Genomic DNA, 17,463 nt, shown 5'->3' on the forward strand with positions numbered 1-17,463 from the left:
AGTTGTTGTTTTTAAGTGAAAGCCATATAAAAGGATGTACTCAGAGAAATCTCATTCCCATCCCAGTTCTTTACATTCTGTTCTCCCATTCCTTATTGGTAACCAGTTTTTTTATTAGTTTTTTTTTTTTTCAAGTAGAGATATCTATTTTTACTTTCCCTCTTTTCTTACATAGATACATACTAATGTTTGTAACCATGTATGCTGATCCTGGAAATTTCTCCACACCCATAGTTAAAGGTCTTTCTCAGTCATAACAGCTGCATGGCGTACCATTTGTGTTAATGGACCATCTTACTCGGCTGCTGCCTTAATGACGGGCATTCACACTGTCTACAGTTTTTGCTGTTATAAACAATACTTTGAATGACCTTGTGCACCTTTGTCTCCAGTCTGTGATGATATTGTCCCAGTAGATACTTGGAAGTGGAACTGCTAAATCAAAGAGCAAATGCTGCTGCAATTTTGTTACATATCCCCAGATTCCCCTCTGTGAGAGTTGTTCCATTCTGTACCCGCACCAGCAGCATATGAGATTACTTGCGTTTCTCTGGCCTTGCCAGCAGAATATATTGTCAAACTTTTGGGCTTTTTGCCAATCTGATGGGTGAGAAATGATATCTCAGTACGACATCCAATATATAGCATTTTCTGGGTATATTATAAGATAAAGCAAATATATAAATGGTACAACTGAAGATCAAGTTTTTCAATGCAAAGGAAACATATAGATAGATACAAACACATACATAAATGAGATCAAAGATTAAGAAAAAACCAGCTCTTGATTTTTGCTAAGCATCTGATTATGAGCTCTCCATATATACTGAGGCTTTAGTAAACCAGTCTCCCCCGGCTCCCATCCATTGCCCAGTTCAGTCACACAGAGCGTAAATTAGTTCAAGAAGATTACTTGTCTCCAGGTAGTACTTCATTCTTCCTGTTGAAGGAAGACCACATTCTCTTTAGAGCTCGCAGGTGCAAGGAGCCGGTCCGCCCCCTGTCGCTTTTCCGACCAGAAGTTAGGTTTCCAGATTAACTGAAGCCCCTGGCCCAGAACCTGGCTACCCGGATGCTATTTTCTTGCTGAACCAGACCAATCTGGTTCTAGCTGCCTCCTTAGAACCTTTTCTCTGCCCTGTATGAAAATTCCTGTTTTCTGATCCAATTTACAAATAATTTATATATTACAATAATCTCTAGGTGAGAATCCTTATTTTTTGTTTTCTTTTCTCAGCTTAGAGGTTTTAGAGAATTTCTTCATTCTGAGTGAAAGAGAAGAGGATGAGAAAGCAAGAAAAGTTTAAAGGCACTTCTCTCCCTTGTAGACCACCTCCCTTCACCCTCTCACCCCAGATCACTACACCCCTTTGATCCACATTGCTCTGTTCAGTGGCGTGTTCAGATGTTAATTCATCCAGTATGGTGGCTTTTCCAAGTGGAAGTACCTACATGGACTCAAGTAAACTAAAAAAGGGAAATTTTGATTGGATGCTAGATGGAAGAAATGGATAATTTTGGAGCATAAGTCTTTTGGGTTAGGACAGACCTGGGTTTTACCGAAGAACAGAATGTAGACCAGCATGAGGGAGCTAGGTCTAATGAAGAAAGGCAGAAAGAAATGAGACAAATGCTCTTCCTTTTAAGCTGTGAAATACGGGATTTATCATACTACGGGTCACTTAAGTGTTAAACTGTGTTTGGAGATGAGCCTGGTCTTCTAAATGCCAATCAGTAGTGTGTCTTCTATTGGAAATTTTTTTATCAAGTACAAATCTATAATTGTAGATTATTTATAATGATGGAGATTGTTTAATGTGAGGTATCCCTTTCCAACATTACTACTTCTCTTTTTCTCAGGATTCTAACATTTTTCCGAAAGTCTTTTGGAAAGAACAAGTCTACTTCAATAAATGAAGGAGAATAAAGAAAATTCAAGCCCTTCAGTAACCTCAGCAAACCTGGACCACACAAAACCATGTTGGTACTGGGATAAAAAAGACCTGGCTCATACACCATCACAGCTAGAAGGACTTGATCCGGCCACTGAGGCCCGGTACCGCCGAGAAGGGGCGCGGTTCATCTTTGACGTGGGCACACGTTTGGGACTGTATCCTGTTTTGGAATCTACAGCAGATGGGCTCCCCACCACCACCACCAAGAATTAAATTAGGCATTATAGATGAAAGAGTAACATCCCCGACCAAAACAGCTCTTAAATATCTTTCTTACTTAAATGCTGCTTCAGATTTGCCTGGCTCCTTTGGGGTTTTCTACTTTTTACCACTTAAGTGTGTAGACTTAGCCACTGAGCTTGTGACCACCAGGATGGAAAGTAGCACCCACTGATCACAGCTGAAGTATATCTAAGGATAGTGAAGCCCTGCCTTATTAAAGCTTCCTAGGTGGCTCAGTGGTAAAGAATCCACCTGCCCATGCGGAAGATGCAGGGCCAGTCCCTGGGTCGGGAAGGTCCCCTGGAGGAGGGCATGGCAACCCACTCCGGTATTCTTGCCTGGAAAATCCCACGGACAGAGAAACCTCACAGTCCATGGGGTCGCAAAGCGTCGGACACAGCAGCACACAGCACACACACACCTTATTAAAGCGCAGACTGCAGCTTGCACCAGAATCCTGACACCTTGAGACACCCATTCACCTGCTTTGTCACTGATGATATTTGCTTTCCCACTTCTCTTGTTGTTGTTTGCTTTTATTGTTTTTCTGCATTTAATGAAGACATAACTCTTGGCCAAAGTCCTTAACCAGAACAACAGACACTATGACACCCTGGCAACTGGAATAATTTATTTTCATCGGTTCTATATGTTCCATTCCTTCAAGCAGTTTCCAAGATACGTAAGTATTTTAATTATATTATAATTCTGTATCATGTTATTATTTCTACATAGTTCAGTGGACAGATTGTAGCCTCTCTTTTTATTATATTTTCCAGGAAGTATTCATTTTTGTATGGTACATACTATATATGAACAAAATCAAGTTCAAACTTTGTTTTTTCCCAATTAACGGTATTAAAATATTTTTTGACTTTTTTATTTAGGTCAATATGAACCATAATTGTGTTGTACTTAGTGTACTTTACTTCCCTGTTACTTTTCCCAAGATAAGATTGGCCTTACGGTTGAGACCCAGCAAAGGCCAAGATGGCATAGGAGTTCTTTGTTCCATGTCAGTGAGTCTTCAGTTACTTTTTAAACCTGTCCTGTGGGAGATTCCACCTCCAGTAGTTTCCAGTCCAGGACAGCTGGTCTGATGAACACAAAGCACACATAGAGAGCGATGCCGTGGGAGAGGCATAGGAGAAGGCTAGTGCTCCGAGGGGTGGGGTGGGGGAAGTGGTTAACTGCATCATGGAGGAATGGGGGGAAATGCCAGGGAGGAGAGGCCAGCCTGAGTTAAGCCTTGGCCGTTAGTGGGACCTTGCTGTGCTGAGATAGAACAGTCATCCACCGGAAACCAGCCTGAGCCAAGCTCTGGGGGAGGCGTGCAGCCAGCCAGGAGTCCCGTGGGCAGGAAGGGCATGGTGGGACCCTGGGTAGGAAAGTAGTCTGAGCTAGACTACCGTGGGCCTTGAATTCCAGACCAGGGAACTGATGCGATGGGAGGGTTTTATGAAGAAGACGGAATTAGACATAGCAGGAAGTTAGTCTGCTGGGGCTTCTTCCTTTTGCTGAGATTTCCTCAGTTTTGCACGCGTCTCTTCCTCACTAGTTTGTGGTATTCTCAGAGAAGAGACCGTGTCAGGATCCGCTCTGTACTCCAGCACGGTGCCTGACTGCCGTGTAACATGTGGTCAGGATTCTGTGAATGGAGGGGCACACAGAAGAGCAAGCAGGCAGAGGGAAGCTGGAGACAGAGCAGTGAGGAGGCCGCCGGGACAGAGGAGCTAGCCCGGAGTAGTCAGGCAGCAGGAGGGAGGAAGGAGAGCGCGGGCCGTGGCACGGGGTGGACGCTCTCTGAAGCAAGGCTACTGGGCAGGGAGGCGGTGTCTCTAAGAGCACAGCATCAAAAGAAAGCTTGTTTCTGTGACTTTTTCTGTCTACATGATGTACTTGGCATTTTATTCAGAAAACTATATTTAAAATAATTTGTGAAGCCGAATTAGAGGTCACAGTGTGGAATGTTTGTATGTGGAGTTTGCTTCAAGCTTTTAGAGTGCCCTAGTGTTCATGAATAAGAAGAGCAAGACAGGAAGGGAGGCGCCCCGGTTGTTGTGAAGGCCCCAAATCTTTCTGTTTCTGGGTGAGCCCTGATAGTGAGATCAAGAGCTTTTGTCTTCCTTTTAGGTAACAGGAGCTTGTTGTCTCTTTCTGGCTGGGAAAGTAGAAGAAACACCAAAAAAATGTAAAGATATCATCAAAACAGCACGGAGTTTATTAAACGATGTGCAGTTTGGCCAGTTTGGAGATGACCCAAAGGTAAGAATCACAGCTTCCTGTGCTCGGGTCTTGATTCCTCAGGGCAGCATTGTGGCAGAGTTCCTTGTGTTGGCAGTGGCTGTGGCCCCAGTGTCTGCCAGTCCCTGGAATCCCTAAGAGGCCTTTATACAGAGGATGTTCTTCCTTGCTTCCATGAGTAAGGAGTGGGGATAACGTACCCGACACTTGGGTGGCAGCTACTGATGTGCTTTGTCGGCTTCTGAGCCCTTCGGCGGCAGCAGCACATAGAGCCAGTAGGAGCAAAGTTCTCTCGTGGCCGTTGGCGCTCTTAGGCCCAGAAGCAGTTTGGCTTCATCTCGAGCCGGCTTCTGGCCGGACAGAAGTGCAGGTGCTGTATGTGCGTGCTCTGTGTCTTTTGCTTCCTAAGAAAGGTGGAAGGCGCGAACACTTGCAGACACCCAGGTTAACAGACTATCCATCTTGTCCCTTCCCCACAACACCTCCTGCTGTCAGGAAATGGTGGCAAAATTAATTGTACACATCCTTTTATTCTGTTCTAAAAAGAGCACTTTCAGGGGTCGGTAGCAGCTTTCCCTCTTCTGTTCATGCCAGGGTCTCCCGTTACGGTCCTGAGGGCTCTGATGGGAGTTATCCTCTATGACATTTGCCACAGCCCATAATGACGTAGACTTTCTAACCAGGTCGTCATGCAGAGAGTCTTCCTTTTCTCAGTTGTCGTCTGTGAGAGCTCAGACCCTGTCTGTTCTGCCAGGTGCCTAGTGTTCCCTCCTGGCTGGACAGAGTAGACGTTCAACAGATACTTGACTAAATGACAGACTGAGATTTTGGGAAGAAACTGAGAATCACAAAGATGCAAAGCTGACCAGACAGAGATGTTCGGTGCGCCCACGGCCGTGTTTCTCCTAGTCAGCTGGGGTTGCTTCCCGTGGCAGTCACCCTCCCTCCGCCCCACAGAATCTGTGTGTGTGTATAAAACACGTGTCTGTTAGTTTTCCTTCTCGCTTCAAGGAGGTGACAGAGGCCAGAATGCTTTTGCACATTCTGTGGTTACGATAAATGGTGGTCCTTTGTAAGTATTGTCAGTGTGGGTAACCCTGTCCCTTGAACTTATTTGTAAATCCGTTCACCTGTTTATAAAAATGGGAACCTATGAGAAATTCATGACTAACAAGGGTCAAAAATGTATTTTATGAAAGTAATGTAGCACTGGATATTTCTGATGCCATAGGTTTTTGATTTTCACGGAGCACAGAGACTTCTGTAGAAATGGATTGTGCTTTAGTCAGGTCTGGTCACAGGGGCAGAAGGACCCTGTGGCTAACGAGCCGTGGTTACTCAGGAGGAGTCAGAAAGATCTGGAAGCTGCAGCCGCAGGTGTGTGTTGTCCAAGGTGCCTTTGGAGGAGTCCTCTTCTCCTTTCAACCTTAACCCCCTGTACCAACACATCAGGAACCTGAGACCCTGACCAGGACCAGCGAGGCTCAGTACCCAGAAGCCAGCAAGTGGAGCCGTGGCTGTGCTTGTCAAGCTTTTAAAGCAGGCCAGCTTGACCCACGGGGGTAGAGGGGCTTTGTAGCCCACACTGCTTTCTCACATGTAGTCTCCCTACGCCTGACTGGGTGTCAGGGCCAAAGGAAAGAACCTGGGTCTGGGAGCGGTGGGGACACGGTGACAGGCGCCGTCTCGATGGAGAGGAGAGGAGAGGAGGGCGGATTGGAGGGAGGCCGTGTGAGCACGTAAGAAAAACAAGGTCCTGAATCGTGTCCCAGTAAACTTTGCCCAAACTATGTGATTTCTCCCTGTTACGTTAATATCTCACGTACTCAACAAATACTTGTTCCAGGCTCTGTGTTAATCCCTAGACATAGGTAGCAGTAGGGCTTCCCTCATAGCTCCATCAGTAAAGAATCTGCCTGCAGTGCAGGAGACCTGGGATCGATCCCTGGGTCAGGAAGATCCCCTGGAGAAGGAAATGGCAACCCACTCTATATCCTTGCCTGGAAAATCCCATGGACAGAGTAGCCTGGTGGGCTTCAGTCAGTGGGGTCACAAAGAGTCGGTCATGACTGAGCAACTAACACTCACAGGCAGCAAAACAGGCGTGGACTTTGCTCGCGTGGATTTTACAGTCGAGTGGTGGGATAGATTTTATAGTCAAATATTCAGATAGCCAGTGACCTGCTTATAAGTTGTGATAAATGGTATGAAAGGTTATTAAAAGGTGTGGTGAGGGCTTTCCATCTGGGAACCTAGGCAGGTGCTCCAGACAAGTAGTATGGGGCCAAGGGAAAGTTCCCCGAGGGATGATGTTGGCACCCAGACCTGTAATTATCCCTTTAATTGAGTATCTGAAACACAAAGGGAGGCCAGGCCTTGAGCTGTCTCGTAACACTACACTGTATGGGCTACAGTCTGGACATTTGTTAAAGAGGGTTCCCAAATTTAGAAGACACTGTGATGCTTCTGGGAAACGTGTTGGCAAAAATACTGAGGGGTTGGGGTGGAGGAGACAGTGACGGTGGGATTTTTTTTTTTTTTTTTTGGTACTGTATGAAAGTGTTAAGACTTGAAAAAACTTTCCTGAGAGAACACTTGGGAAACTTGGGTGGAAGCACATTCACCCTGCCTGCCCTGCCATCTGGAATAACTCGTAATAGAATCGTCTGCATCCTGTGAACTGATACCATACTTGAACCTAAAACCAGTTATCTACATGGCTTCTCTTCCCAGAGTTAACAGATTTATGTAACTGTTAACGATGAGATTGTCAGTCTCTCGAAAACCCCCTCTTCTTCAGCTCAAACAAGTGATTCTGACTGTTCTTGCCACACAGAGCATATTGATAGTATTTTACAATCAAGTGAAACTGTCTTAATGTAAGTGCTCGGTCAGGCTGTACAGCAGTTGAATTCAAGAAGTTCTTGTTTATTAACTAGTTAGGAAGTATAATCCAAAGAGATCCCATTTACAATAACAGCAGTAAAATAATATATCCAGGAATAAACCTTTAAAGAAATTTATGGAAACCATGTTGGGGCTGGGAGACTTTAGAACTATGAAAGGACTAGAAAGAAGATTTTCATTAACAAATTTTTGATAGGAAGATACAGTGTAATTAAAAGGTCCATTCTATAAATCAGTGAGTTCCCACTCAGAACATAGTGGCCTTCATTTTTTCTAGAACAGTACCAAATAAAATGATATTAAAATGCAGGTGTTAGGGGGAACATGGAAAAACAAGAAACGTTTTTTAAAAGAGAAGTAATAATTGAACTGTCCCTTCCAAATGTTTAATCTCTTTGGTCCTGGTACAGAAATAGACAAACAGATCAGTGAACAAAAAAAAAGATTGTATGTGCGCACACATGTGTATATGTATAGGTAGCTTAGGATGTAGTTTGATAAGAGAAAATGATGATTTATTCAATAAATGACATTGGGAAAGCCTGTTTCAAGAAGGTGAAAGATTAAAACACAGTAATGATGTGCCTCATTCACACACACACTTTTAGCTGGTACAATTCACTGTCCAGGTATCCATGAAGCTGCCACTGTTATAATCTTTCTTGCTTAAAATTTTCAGTGTAAATGCCTGAAAGATTGCATCTTTTAATGGAGGTTTGGAAGGAAACCAAGTTTTATTAATGTATCTAGAAAGTAAAGATCTGTTTTGTAAAGAGGGCTCATGTGTATTGAAAGTAATAACATTTCTGAGAATGTTTGTTTCCAATAGTTTTGAAAATTAACTCTGATTGTTTTGTTTTCCTACTTGTAGTTCTTTTGAGAATTATATCATCTCCTGAGCGTGTTAAAGGCCTGAGTGGGAGAGAGGAGAAAGGGAATGAAAAATAGTTTCTAAAATATAACTTGGGCGAGAGAATAAAAGGAAAGCTCACTTTTTTAATGCTGTTTCAGACCTGTGATTGAAATTACTACCCCAGCATTTGTTATTTCATTTTCAGGAAGAAGTAATGGTTCTGGAGAGAATCTTACTGCAGACCATAAAGTTTGATTTACAGGTAGAACATCCGTACCAATTCCTACTCAAGTATGCAAAACAACTCAAAGGTGAGAAGAAAAAACGTTATGAAGAGAACCTCTTCATTCTGAAATCATCTGTATAATAATTTGATGACACTCAAGATTATACTTCTCAAGAGAGAAAAGCAGAAAGTTCAGTGTGTGAAGTACCCATGCCAGACAATTCATATTATAGCTGCTAATGCTATTTCCTTTTATGTATAAACAGACTCTGTCATCCAGTTGCCAAGTGATTTGAGGCAGGAAAATGAGTCAGAATATTTTAAATAGCCTAATAAAATCAGCCTCAGATCAGGTTTCCCATAAATGGTGGTTCAGTGTGGGCCATGCGGAAGGAGCACAGAGGTGGGTCCTGGGCCCGCTTGTCTGTCCTCGGCTCCCCTGCCCTTGGCTCCTCTGCAGCTGCTCTTTGCTGCATGTTAGCACTGCTGCTGAGTGCATGGTAGACTCTAAATAAGTACTCGTTGCCTCTTGTTTATTGTTTTTTCTTTCTATTGCTACTAATTTGCCTTCTCTTTCCCATCTCTAGGTGACAAAAACAAAATCCAAAAATTGGTTCAAATGGCATGGACATTCGTCAATGACAGGTACACATGTTCATGGTGTTTTCAAACAGGCAGGGACTTCGTGTGTCATCTAACCCGAACCCCTTATTTTGTAGTGGGGAGACTGACTTGCCCCAGCTTTAGGGCCCAGTACACAGCAGAGCTGGGGTTAAATAAAATCCAGGCCATCTGCTTCCCAGCAGAGGGGTAACCTGTTAAATCATGGTGGTACAGGATGTTGAAGCCTTAGCACCAGCTTGAAACAGAAGTCCAACACAATATACCAGAGAATTTTGACAAGTAAATACTTAAATCCACTTGATTTTGCAAAAGTTGCAGAGTATGTATCTGTAGTTTTGTACTTTTTGCGATGGTTCTAGAGCCTCGATGTTCTTGTAGCCCAGAGATCTGATGAGGTACTGTGTGGGGAACACAATGCCCACAAGTAGCGCTGCCTCACGTGAGGAGAAGGGTCAGCACCAGGGTTCCAGCCACTTAAGAACTTAAGCAGTTTCACCTGTATTTCACGGCATAGCAGTTTCTGAATGTGCTGGAATTCTTCTGCCTCTTTAAGGAACAGACAGGTTAGTAGCTGTAGTTAAGTAGCTCATTTCAGTACATTTAGAAGGCTAAAAACTTGCTTATTGATAATACTGTATTTGATCATGTATAGGGGATTATAAGCAAACAGACATTTGGATACAGCGTAAGAGTTTGCTCATCCAAGTCAAGTCACCTCTTTTTCTTGTTGAACTAGTCTCTGCACGACCTTGTCACTACAGTGGGAACCAGAGATCATAGCAGTGGCAGTGATGTATCTTGCGGGACGTTTGTGCAAATTTGAAATACAGGAATGGACCTCCAAACCCATGTACAGGAGATGGTGGGAGCAGTTCGTGCAAGACGTCCCTGTGGATGTTTTGGAAGGTACGGGGCTTGCTGAGCTTTCTGCAGGCTGATCATTCTTCCCTGGGAGCCTTGAGTCCCGAGAATGGATTTTCCCCAGTAGGTACACACAAACTATTCTTTAATTAAATTCTCTAATATAGAGTGTCCATTCCATCCAAGCACATTGTTTTGGTGAACTGAAAATGCACACCAGTGCTGCACACACCAGAGATGGGTGATTTATTAATACAGATACGACCCGGCATAATGGTCCTTGTAGGGAGGGGCATCACAGCTGCAAGGGACATGGGGGGATTTTAAAACCTTGTGAGGAACGCAGTTGTTGCCTGTCGTTTAGACATCTGCCACCAAATCCTGGATCTGTACTCACAAGGGAAACAACAGATGCCTCATCACACCCCCCACCAGCTGCAGCAGCCCCCATCTCTCCAGCCTACACCGCAAGTGCCACCAGTGCCACCGTCACAGCCGCCTCCAGGCCCCGAGCCGCCCCAGCCCCCGCAGAAGGACTCACAGCAGCCGGCCCAGCAGCCGCCGCCGCCGCCCGCCCAGCCACCCAAGAAACCATCCCCGCAGCCTAGTCCCCCCCGGCAGGCGAAGCGAGCCGTGGTGAGTGCGCCGGCTCAGCGTGGGGCGGCCAGCTCCCCACGCAACCCCACCACCACCTCCACCACCCCCCCAACACACACACACTGCACATATTCCCCTTGCTGAGGGATTGCCTGGAACTGCAACCTCACCATTTGCATGTCCGTGGGCAGCTGGACCGCTGGTCTGGTGGGAAGGGAGGCCTCTGGGAGCCAGGGCAGCTCTGTCTTCCAGCTACTGCTATTGCTGTGCCAGGGCCCCAGAACCTGCCAGGGGTCATTTGCGCGTCCGCACACTGCTGGGGTAGGCGTCTCCCCGGTCTGTCAGTGACACGGGGTATCTTTAAAGGTCCCTCCCCACGGTAGGGGGAAGACCTGCAGGACAGTGGCAGGGCAGCAGGCCCCGCTCACCACGGTGCCAACAGCTCGAGGAGGGCTCAGGGCTGCGCAGAAAAGCTAGTCCTTCTGTCCAATTTGAAAGGGAAAGAGGAGGGAGGCAGAAAGGATCTGTCAGGTGCCTTGGTTTGCTCTGCAGGTTCAAGCCAAAGTTAATTTTGGTCTGAGGCCGTGTTCTGCCTGTGATTCTGCAGTGCCTGAATAATCGGTTTTTCTGATGATTACTTTTCAGAGTCTTGGTTAACCACTGTGTATTTTCTTTTGTAACAGGTTGTTTCTCCCAAAGAAGAGAACAAAGCAGCAGGTAATTTGCTGTTCTTGTGTTTCCTGTTTTAGTTTTATGTGTTGTTTATCAAAACTGTAGATTCTTAATCAAAAAATCGTTTCCTTTCAGATTTAGATTGACCTTAAAATTTAATGTTGGAGCCCATCAGAAACTTTACCCTACCTGCTTTGTCCTCTCTGTGTATTCCCTGACTGTGTGTTTTTGGATTGTACTCTAACAGAAAGTGTCAGTACAAAGAAAAACACGAGCAGTGAAAACGTGCTCAGCAACACACAGTCATTCCTTGGTATCAGCGGCAGGGGGCGGCCTCTGGGACCCGCCTTGGATACCAGACTCAGATGCTCAAGTTTCATAGTCCGCCCTCCCTGTCTGCAGATGCGAGGGGCCGACTGTATATCAAAATAGGAATGTAGGCGAACTGCTGCAGCAGCATTTATTTTTGAAGGTTAGTTAAGCCCACTGCAGTCAACAGAGTGAAGGCCCCCGGCCGAGCAGCGAGCAGCAGCATGCAGGTAGAAAAGAGGGGAGCCACGAGCCAGGGTGCCGCCTGCTGCTTACGGGGCCAGGCTTCTTTGCAACACCTATATGGCCCATATTTGTGGAGCCCAGAGTTGGTTAACTTGTTTCTGTGCTGGAAACCACAGGGTGAGGGAAGCCTGGATGATCACCGAGGAGAAGACGAGAGGCGCTTTGCCTCTGACTCAGCCGGCCGGGTGGTGCTGACCCCCGTGCAGGCACAGACCGGGTGTATTTCTCATTCTCTGTTTTCTCTGTTGCTTGGTTCCAGGGTAAGAACCCCGGGAATTATTTATTGAACTGTTGTGAGACCGTCACGTTACAGTAAAGCTACATTTTTCTCAGGATCTTTGGGGAAATGATGAATTCAGTACAGGGGAGATCTTTTTTTTAGCTCCAGATGGGTAGGCAGCAAGTGTGAGACACAGAAGAGGGGGCTGTGCTCTGTTTCATGTGGGTGTACAATCCGCTGAGCTGGTGCCACCCTGTGAGAGGCAGAGACCAGCCCGGTGGGCCTCGGAGGAGGACTGATGCCAGTCAGCTGGGGCTGACAAGGTGGAGTCCTTAGGTGGATGAAAAGTGATCAGTGGAATTGAGAATTTAGGAGAAAACTAGAGAAAGGAGTGTTACTGGACTGTGGGTTAAAGGGGAGTAGCTTTTGCTAGACTGAAGGTGGGATGGAAGCAGGGACTGTGCCCACCTGGTGGAGGGTGGGTACTGCAGACGCTGGGCGCTGCTGGAGGTGTGTGAGCAGGAGATGGCATGGTCTGAGTTCATTCGGTTCAGAAAGTTTCCTGGCAGCGCTCACAGCACGGAGACAGGGGAATGGGGTCGGGGGGATCTCTCAGGAAGAGGGTAAAGAGGGTCCGTCCTGGACCTTGAAGTCAGCCTGTGTGTGAGATGGAGGAAGCCAGGAATGTTGAGCAACTCCAGAGCAGAGCGGTGTACAAGCTAGAACAGAGCAAGTTTCAGGAAGAAAGAACCAAAAATACAAACAAGAAGATGGGGTGCTCTTTTGGTTGTATACATACACTCTCCTCATGACCAGAAGATACTGGACACAGTGCAGCCTATCTTGGCACTTAGCCGAGTGGTCACTGGGGGAGTCAGTTCCATGCAGCCGCCCCACCCCAAAGGGTGGGCCGTGTGCCCTGCCCCAAGTGGTCCCGACCACTTTGCTGTTACGTCTGCTCGCGTCCAGCCTCCAGTTAATGTGCTGATAACTGGGAGTAAATATTTTTGAGAGAAAATAAACTCGGATGTGCCTGAGCAAGAATTACACAGCGAGAGTTGCTCCTGTGCACACTCGGGGCCTTTCTTTGTGTTCTCTGTGTTAGGGTGGACCCCGATGGATACCACTTGGCACCTGAGATTCACTCCACTTCTCTCAGGTCATTGGAGGGCTTGTCTTAGGTGGTCAGGAGAAAACTGGGCAGATTCGGAAAACGGGCTGGCCATGTTTGTTTTGGGCGGGGAGGTGGTGAGAGGTGTGGGGCGTTGGAGGGGCGGAGGCGGTGGGGACAGGGGGATGTGTTTGCTTGATTTCCTTTTTGTTCCTTTAAAAGGATGGTTTAGCCAGTCTGTCCTTAGCTTCCCTTAAAGCCTTCATATCTGCCTTTTCCAAAAAAAATTCCTCAACGGTACATTTTTCTCTTCCTTCTCTCTCTTTCTTTCTCTCTCTGTGACATGTTTATTCTACGTGAAGAATAGCTTTTTAAAATCTATTTTTTCTTTTTAGAACCACCACCACCTAAAATTCCCAAAATCGAGCCCACTCACCCTCCATTGCCTCCAGCCCATCCGCCTCCAGGTAAGTGCTGCTGGTCTCTGGGAAGACCAGCTTTTCTCTCTGCCTTTTTGAAGGACAGATTTTGGAAGTCTTGGGGAACATTTCTAGAATTTCAGAAATTTTAAAAAGACATTAATGACCTAAATGTGGATACTCACTCAGTGTTGTTCGACTTTTTGCGACTCTGTGGTGCCAAGCTCCTCCGTCCATGGAACTCTCCAGGCAGGAGTACTGGAGTGGGTTGCCATCTCCTCCTCCAGGGGATCTTCCCGACCCAGGGGATTGATCCAGAGTCTCCTGCACTGCAGGCAGATTTTACTGTCTGTGCCACCAGGGAAGGCCCTGGAACACAAAGGGGGTCGAGGCGGGTGGGAGTTGGGGAGGGTGCAGGCTGGCCGGGAGAGATGTGTTCTGATGGCCCACGGGGTCTCCCAGTCAGTCTGCACCCTCCCCAGCTCCCAGCCCCCTCCCCTAACCTCATTCTCCCACTCTCACCCTGACTCCACACCATGCAGCCCCCTCCCCACTTTCCCCCCTCTGGATATGTTCTTGTTGCAGCCAGATACACTTTTCACAGTGGAAACAACTTCCCCTCTGAAAAATTCACAGATTTACACCAAGGGCAGTCCCAATCCTCAGGCCTAAAAATACTGGAAGTCTTCTGTCCTGTCTCGTTTTTGAGGGTCTGTGCCCTGGAGCCTCCCATCAGACCCCAAGCTAAAATCAGAGGGCCCCCGCGGGGAGACATCTGAGATGGAGCTCCTGTCATGAACAGTGCTAGTGGTGGGGATGTGGGCGGGGGTGGTGTGGGTGCATCCGGAAAGGAGGGTAAGGGGCATGAGGCAGGGGGCTGGACCGGAAGGGGTTCGGGTGAGTCTGCACTCCAGCTTGAACATCCCAGAGAAGTAACCCATGGCTGTTTCCACTGACCTGGAATCTCCCTCCGCCCGTGAGAGGTGTCATTTTTCTGGCCTACATGTGATTCCAAAAAGCTGCATAATGTCTACATCCAGGGCTTCTGCCCCTCCACATCCGTGTCCGTCGTCCCCCACCCATCTTCCTCCTCCTGTGGCTTCAGAAGCGGCAGCCCTGCTGGCAGTGGCCCCTGCTGCCTCCTCATCACCTGTTCCTCCTGCCCCAGCCCTGCTGGCAGTGGCCCCATTGGCCCCTCTGCGACCGGCGCCCAGGCAGGCTGCAGCTCCTCTCAGAAAATTGTTTTTATAGCCAGATAAGTGAGGATGTTGTGAATTCTAAGCATATCTGAATATTCTCTGATCTCTTGCATCCAGAGATGGTAAACTACCCAGGAGAAATGAATTTAAAATTAGATTTAGGAAAACAACAGTCCTGCCAAGTTAGGAACATTGTCCCTGTCTGGGCAGGAGCGCAGTAGACCTCAGGCTCCGGCTCTGGCGTCTGCTTTCTGTTGGCAGCGTCTCTTCTCAGTATACTTTGAAGAGGAAGCAGTTGTATGTGGAGTCATGTGGAGAAGAAAGAATGAAAAGTGTTTCACAGGCACCCAGTCAACTAGGGTACTTCCGCAACATCCCTAGAGATAGAGGCGGAAAGTTGTAAAGAACTTCCTGTCTTTACCTGTGGCATCATTTTGGAAGGCGAAGTGTTTCGCTAGAGAAGGCGGAAATTGGTATGTGTTTGCTGAAGGGTGAGAGGTGCTCCAGAGACCTCTGAGCCTCTGGGGGCCCAGGGAGCTGGGACAGGGCACCGGTCAGACCTGTCGCGGTGGGGAGTGGGGGGCGGCAGTCAGAGACTGGCCCACGTTTTGTTAACGCCCAGTCACCAGCGTGACCATCTCTCAGCAGACAGTGGTGTGGTCTGGTCCCGAGCTGGGCTCACCTTTCTCTGGGGTCAGAGATGGGCAGAAAGAAGGGGCCCAGCATGTGTTTGTGCTAGATGGGGGGCTGGGGTGGAAGGGGCTTCCTGCCCAGGGGCACCCGTGTCGTGCGCTCGGGACCAAGGGAGGCGAGGTGGAGAGCCTGTGGCGGAAAACGAGCCGACAGCGTCAGGACGCCATGCTGTCCGGCCGCAGAGGCTGCGTGCTGCTCCTTGGGAAGGTGGCCCACGGCGCTGCGACAGGGCCCAGAGCCCCAAGGGTGACTGGGCTGCGTGTGGAGCCCTGAGGGAGCGGTGTCCCCCACCTCCACACCCCACCCTGCTGGGGAGGCAGCGGCCTGGGCCGGCCCGTAACTCGTCTCCCCTCCACAGATCGGAAGCCACCCCTCGCAGCCGCCTTGAGTGAGGCCGAGCCACCAGGCCCCGTGGAAGCCAGTGACCTCCCCAAGGTCCAGATCCCTCCTCCGACCCACCCGGCGCCCGTGCACCAGCCACCACCGCTACCGCACCGGCCGCCGCCACCGCCGCCCTCCAGCTACATGACGGGGATGTCCACCAGCAGCTCCTACATGTCCGGGGAGGGCTACCAGAGCCTGCAGTCCATGATGAAGACCGAGGGCCCCTCCTACGGGGCGCTGCCCCCCGCCTACGGCCCGCCGGCCCACTTGCCCTACCACCCCCATGTCTACCCACCCAACCCGCCCCCGCCGCCTGTGCCCCCGCCCCCCACCTCCTTCCCGCCGCCTGCCATCCCTCCCCCAACTCCTGGCTACCCCCCGCCCCCACCCACCTACAACCCCAACTTCCCACCCCCGCCCCCTCGCCTGCCCCCCACCCACGCGGTCCCGCCGCACCCGCCCCCAGGCCTGGGCCTGCCACCGGCCAGCTACCCGCCCCCGGCAGTGCCCCCGGGGGGACAGCCCCCTGTGCCCCCGCCCATCCCCCCACCCGGCATGCCTCCTGTCGGGGGGCTGGGGCGGGCAGCCTGGATGAGATAACCTTTGACGCCTCTCTTTTCCTTTGTTGTTTTTTTAAAAGTTTTTCTAATCGACTTGAAAAGTAGTTTAAGTGGGTAAGCAGCAGGGTACCTCGAATAATCTGGACAGTTGCAGTATGGGAAGAAGTGGATAGGACCCCGGAGATGAAATCAGGGTGCTCCTGCGCACCTGGAGAGTGGACACAGCGGCCCTCGGGGGGCCCAGGCCGCCGGCTGTGACGCCACCCCCTCTGGTCTCAGCTGCGTCCTCGGGCCCTGCACTGGGTTGCTTCACACTGGAGAGAATGTTCACCAGCCATGCTGGTCCAACGCGCAGCTTCAGTGAGGAGCGCGTTTCCTTCTAGAAACCAGTGCCTGTTTTTCCTGGAAACTCAGTTCTCAGTAGTCCAGTTCCCTCTGAAGTCAAGCTCTTGTCATTGCTGTCATTCACGGTGTTCCCGCCATGGCTCCCAGGCAGATGAACGGCTGTTTCATTTAGAGAGGACCCACACCCTTTGTGTTGAAGTTACTCGGAAGGGGTTGCCTTGCTTGGATGGCTCTATTCTTTTTCCTCCAGGGAAGAAAGGGAGAGATGTTCTTGGAAGTAATGTATGTTTACATCAATTTGCAAATTCCTATACATAGAGATATATTTTTTAAGTGTGAATGTAACAACATACTGTGAATTCCATCTTGGTTACAAACGAGACTCCTTCAGTCAGTTACCCAAATATAATCAGTTCTGAAATGGCCCCTTTCGTTTGTTATGGGCAGAAGGGGCGGGGCAGGGGGGGGTTGTTCCTGGGGTTTGCAGCCCAGAAGTGGGTCTTCCTGGGGGTACAGGAGCAGGGCATGGAGGAATGGCTCCCAGCAGATGGCCCAGGAGGGCCTTCGGGGGCCCGCCTCCCACATCAGGCACCGGCACAGGCTTTCTTGGGAGGAAGTCGTTGAATGTGATGCTGGTTTGGGCCTGTCCGTCTCCCTCCATAGACACGTCCCTGGGTCAGACCCGGGTTTAGATCGGAAACCCTTTCCCCCCCGGTCTGTGACTGGAGGCCCTGGAGCAGCAGGCATCAGCCCCACCATCCGCCTCCGCCGCGAGGGGCCCCATCGCCAGAGACAAATGAGCACTGTGCACGGAGG

General features: G+C 48.9%; 1 protein-coding gene across 1 annotated transcript in view; it reads left to right on the top strand.

Moving 5' to 3' along the window:
• CCNK (cyclin K) overlaps positions 1-17,068 on the top strand; it is a 29,623-nt gene extending 12,555 nt beyond the window's left edge. Inside the window, exons 2-11 of the mRNA XM_052659631.1 lie at positions 1,861-2,110; positions 2,778-2,859; positions 4,311-4,442; positions 8,387-8,492; positions 8,995-9,052; positions 9,768-9,937; positions 10,257-10,528; positions 11,173-11,206; positions 13,443-13,514; positions 15,717-17,068. Of these exons, the coding sequence (XP_052515591.1) occupies positions 1,914-2,110; positions 2,778-2,859; positions 4,311-4,442; positions 8,387-8,492; positions 8,995-9,052; positions 9,768-9,937; positions 10,257-10,528; positions 11,173-11,206; positions 13,443-13,514; positions 15,717-16,342 (1,749 nt within the window). The 5' untranslated portion in view covers positions 1,861-1,913 and the 3' untranslated portion in view covers positions 16,343-17,068. The remainder of the gene's footprint in view (positions 1-1,860; positions 2,111-2,777; positions 2,860-4,310; positions 4,443-8,386; positions 8,493-8,994; positions 9,053-9,767; positions 9,938-10,256; positions 10,529-11,172; positions 11,207-13,442; positions 13,515-15,716) is intronic.
• The last annotated feature ends 395 nt before the right edge of the window (positions 17,069-17,463 follow it).

The sequence above is a fragment of the Budorcas taxicolor genome, chromosome 21 (assembly GCF_023091745.1).
Source record: "Budorcas taxicolor isolate Tak-1 chromosome 21, Takin1.1, whole genome shotgun sequence".
In the NCBI taxonomy this organism is placed as follows: domain Eukaryota; kingdom Metazoa; phylum Chordata; class Mammalia; order Artiodactyla; family Bovidae; genus Budorcas; species Budorcas taxicolor.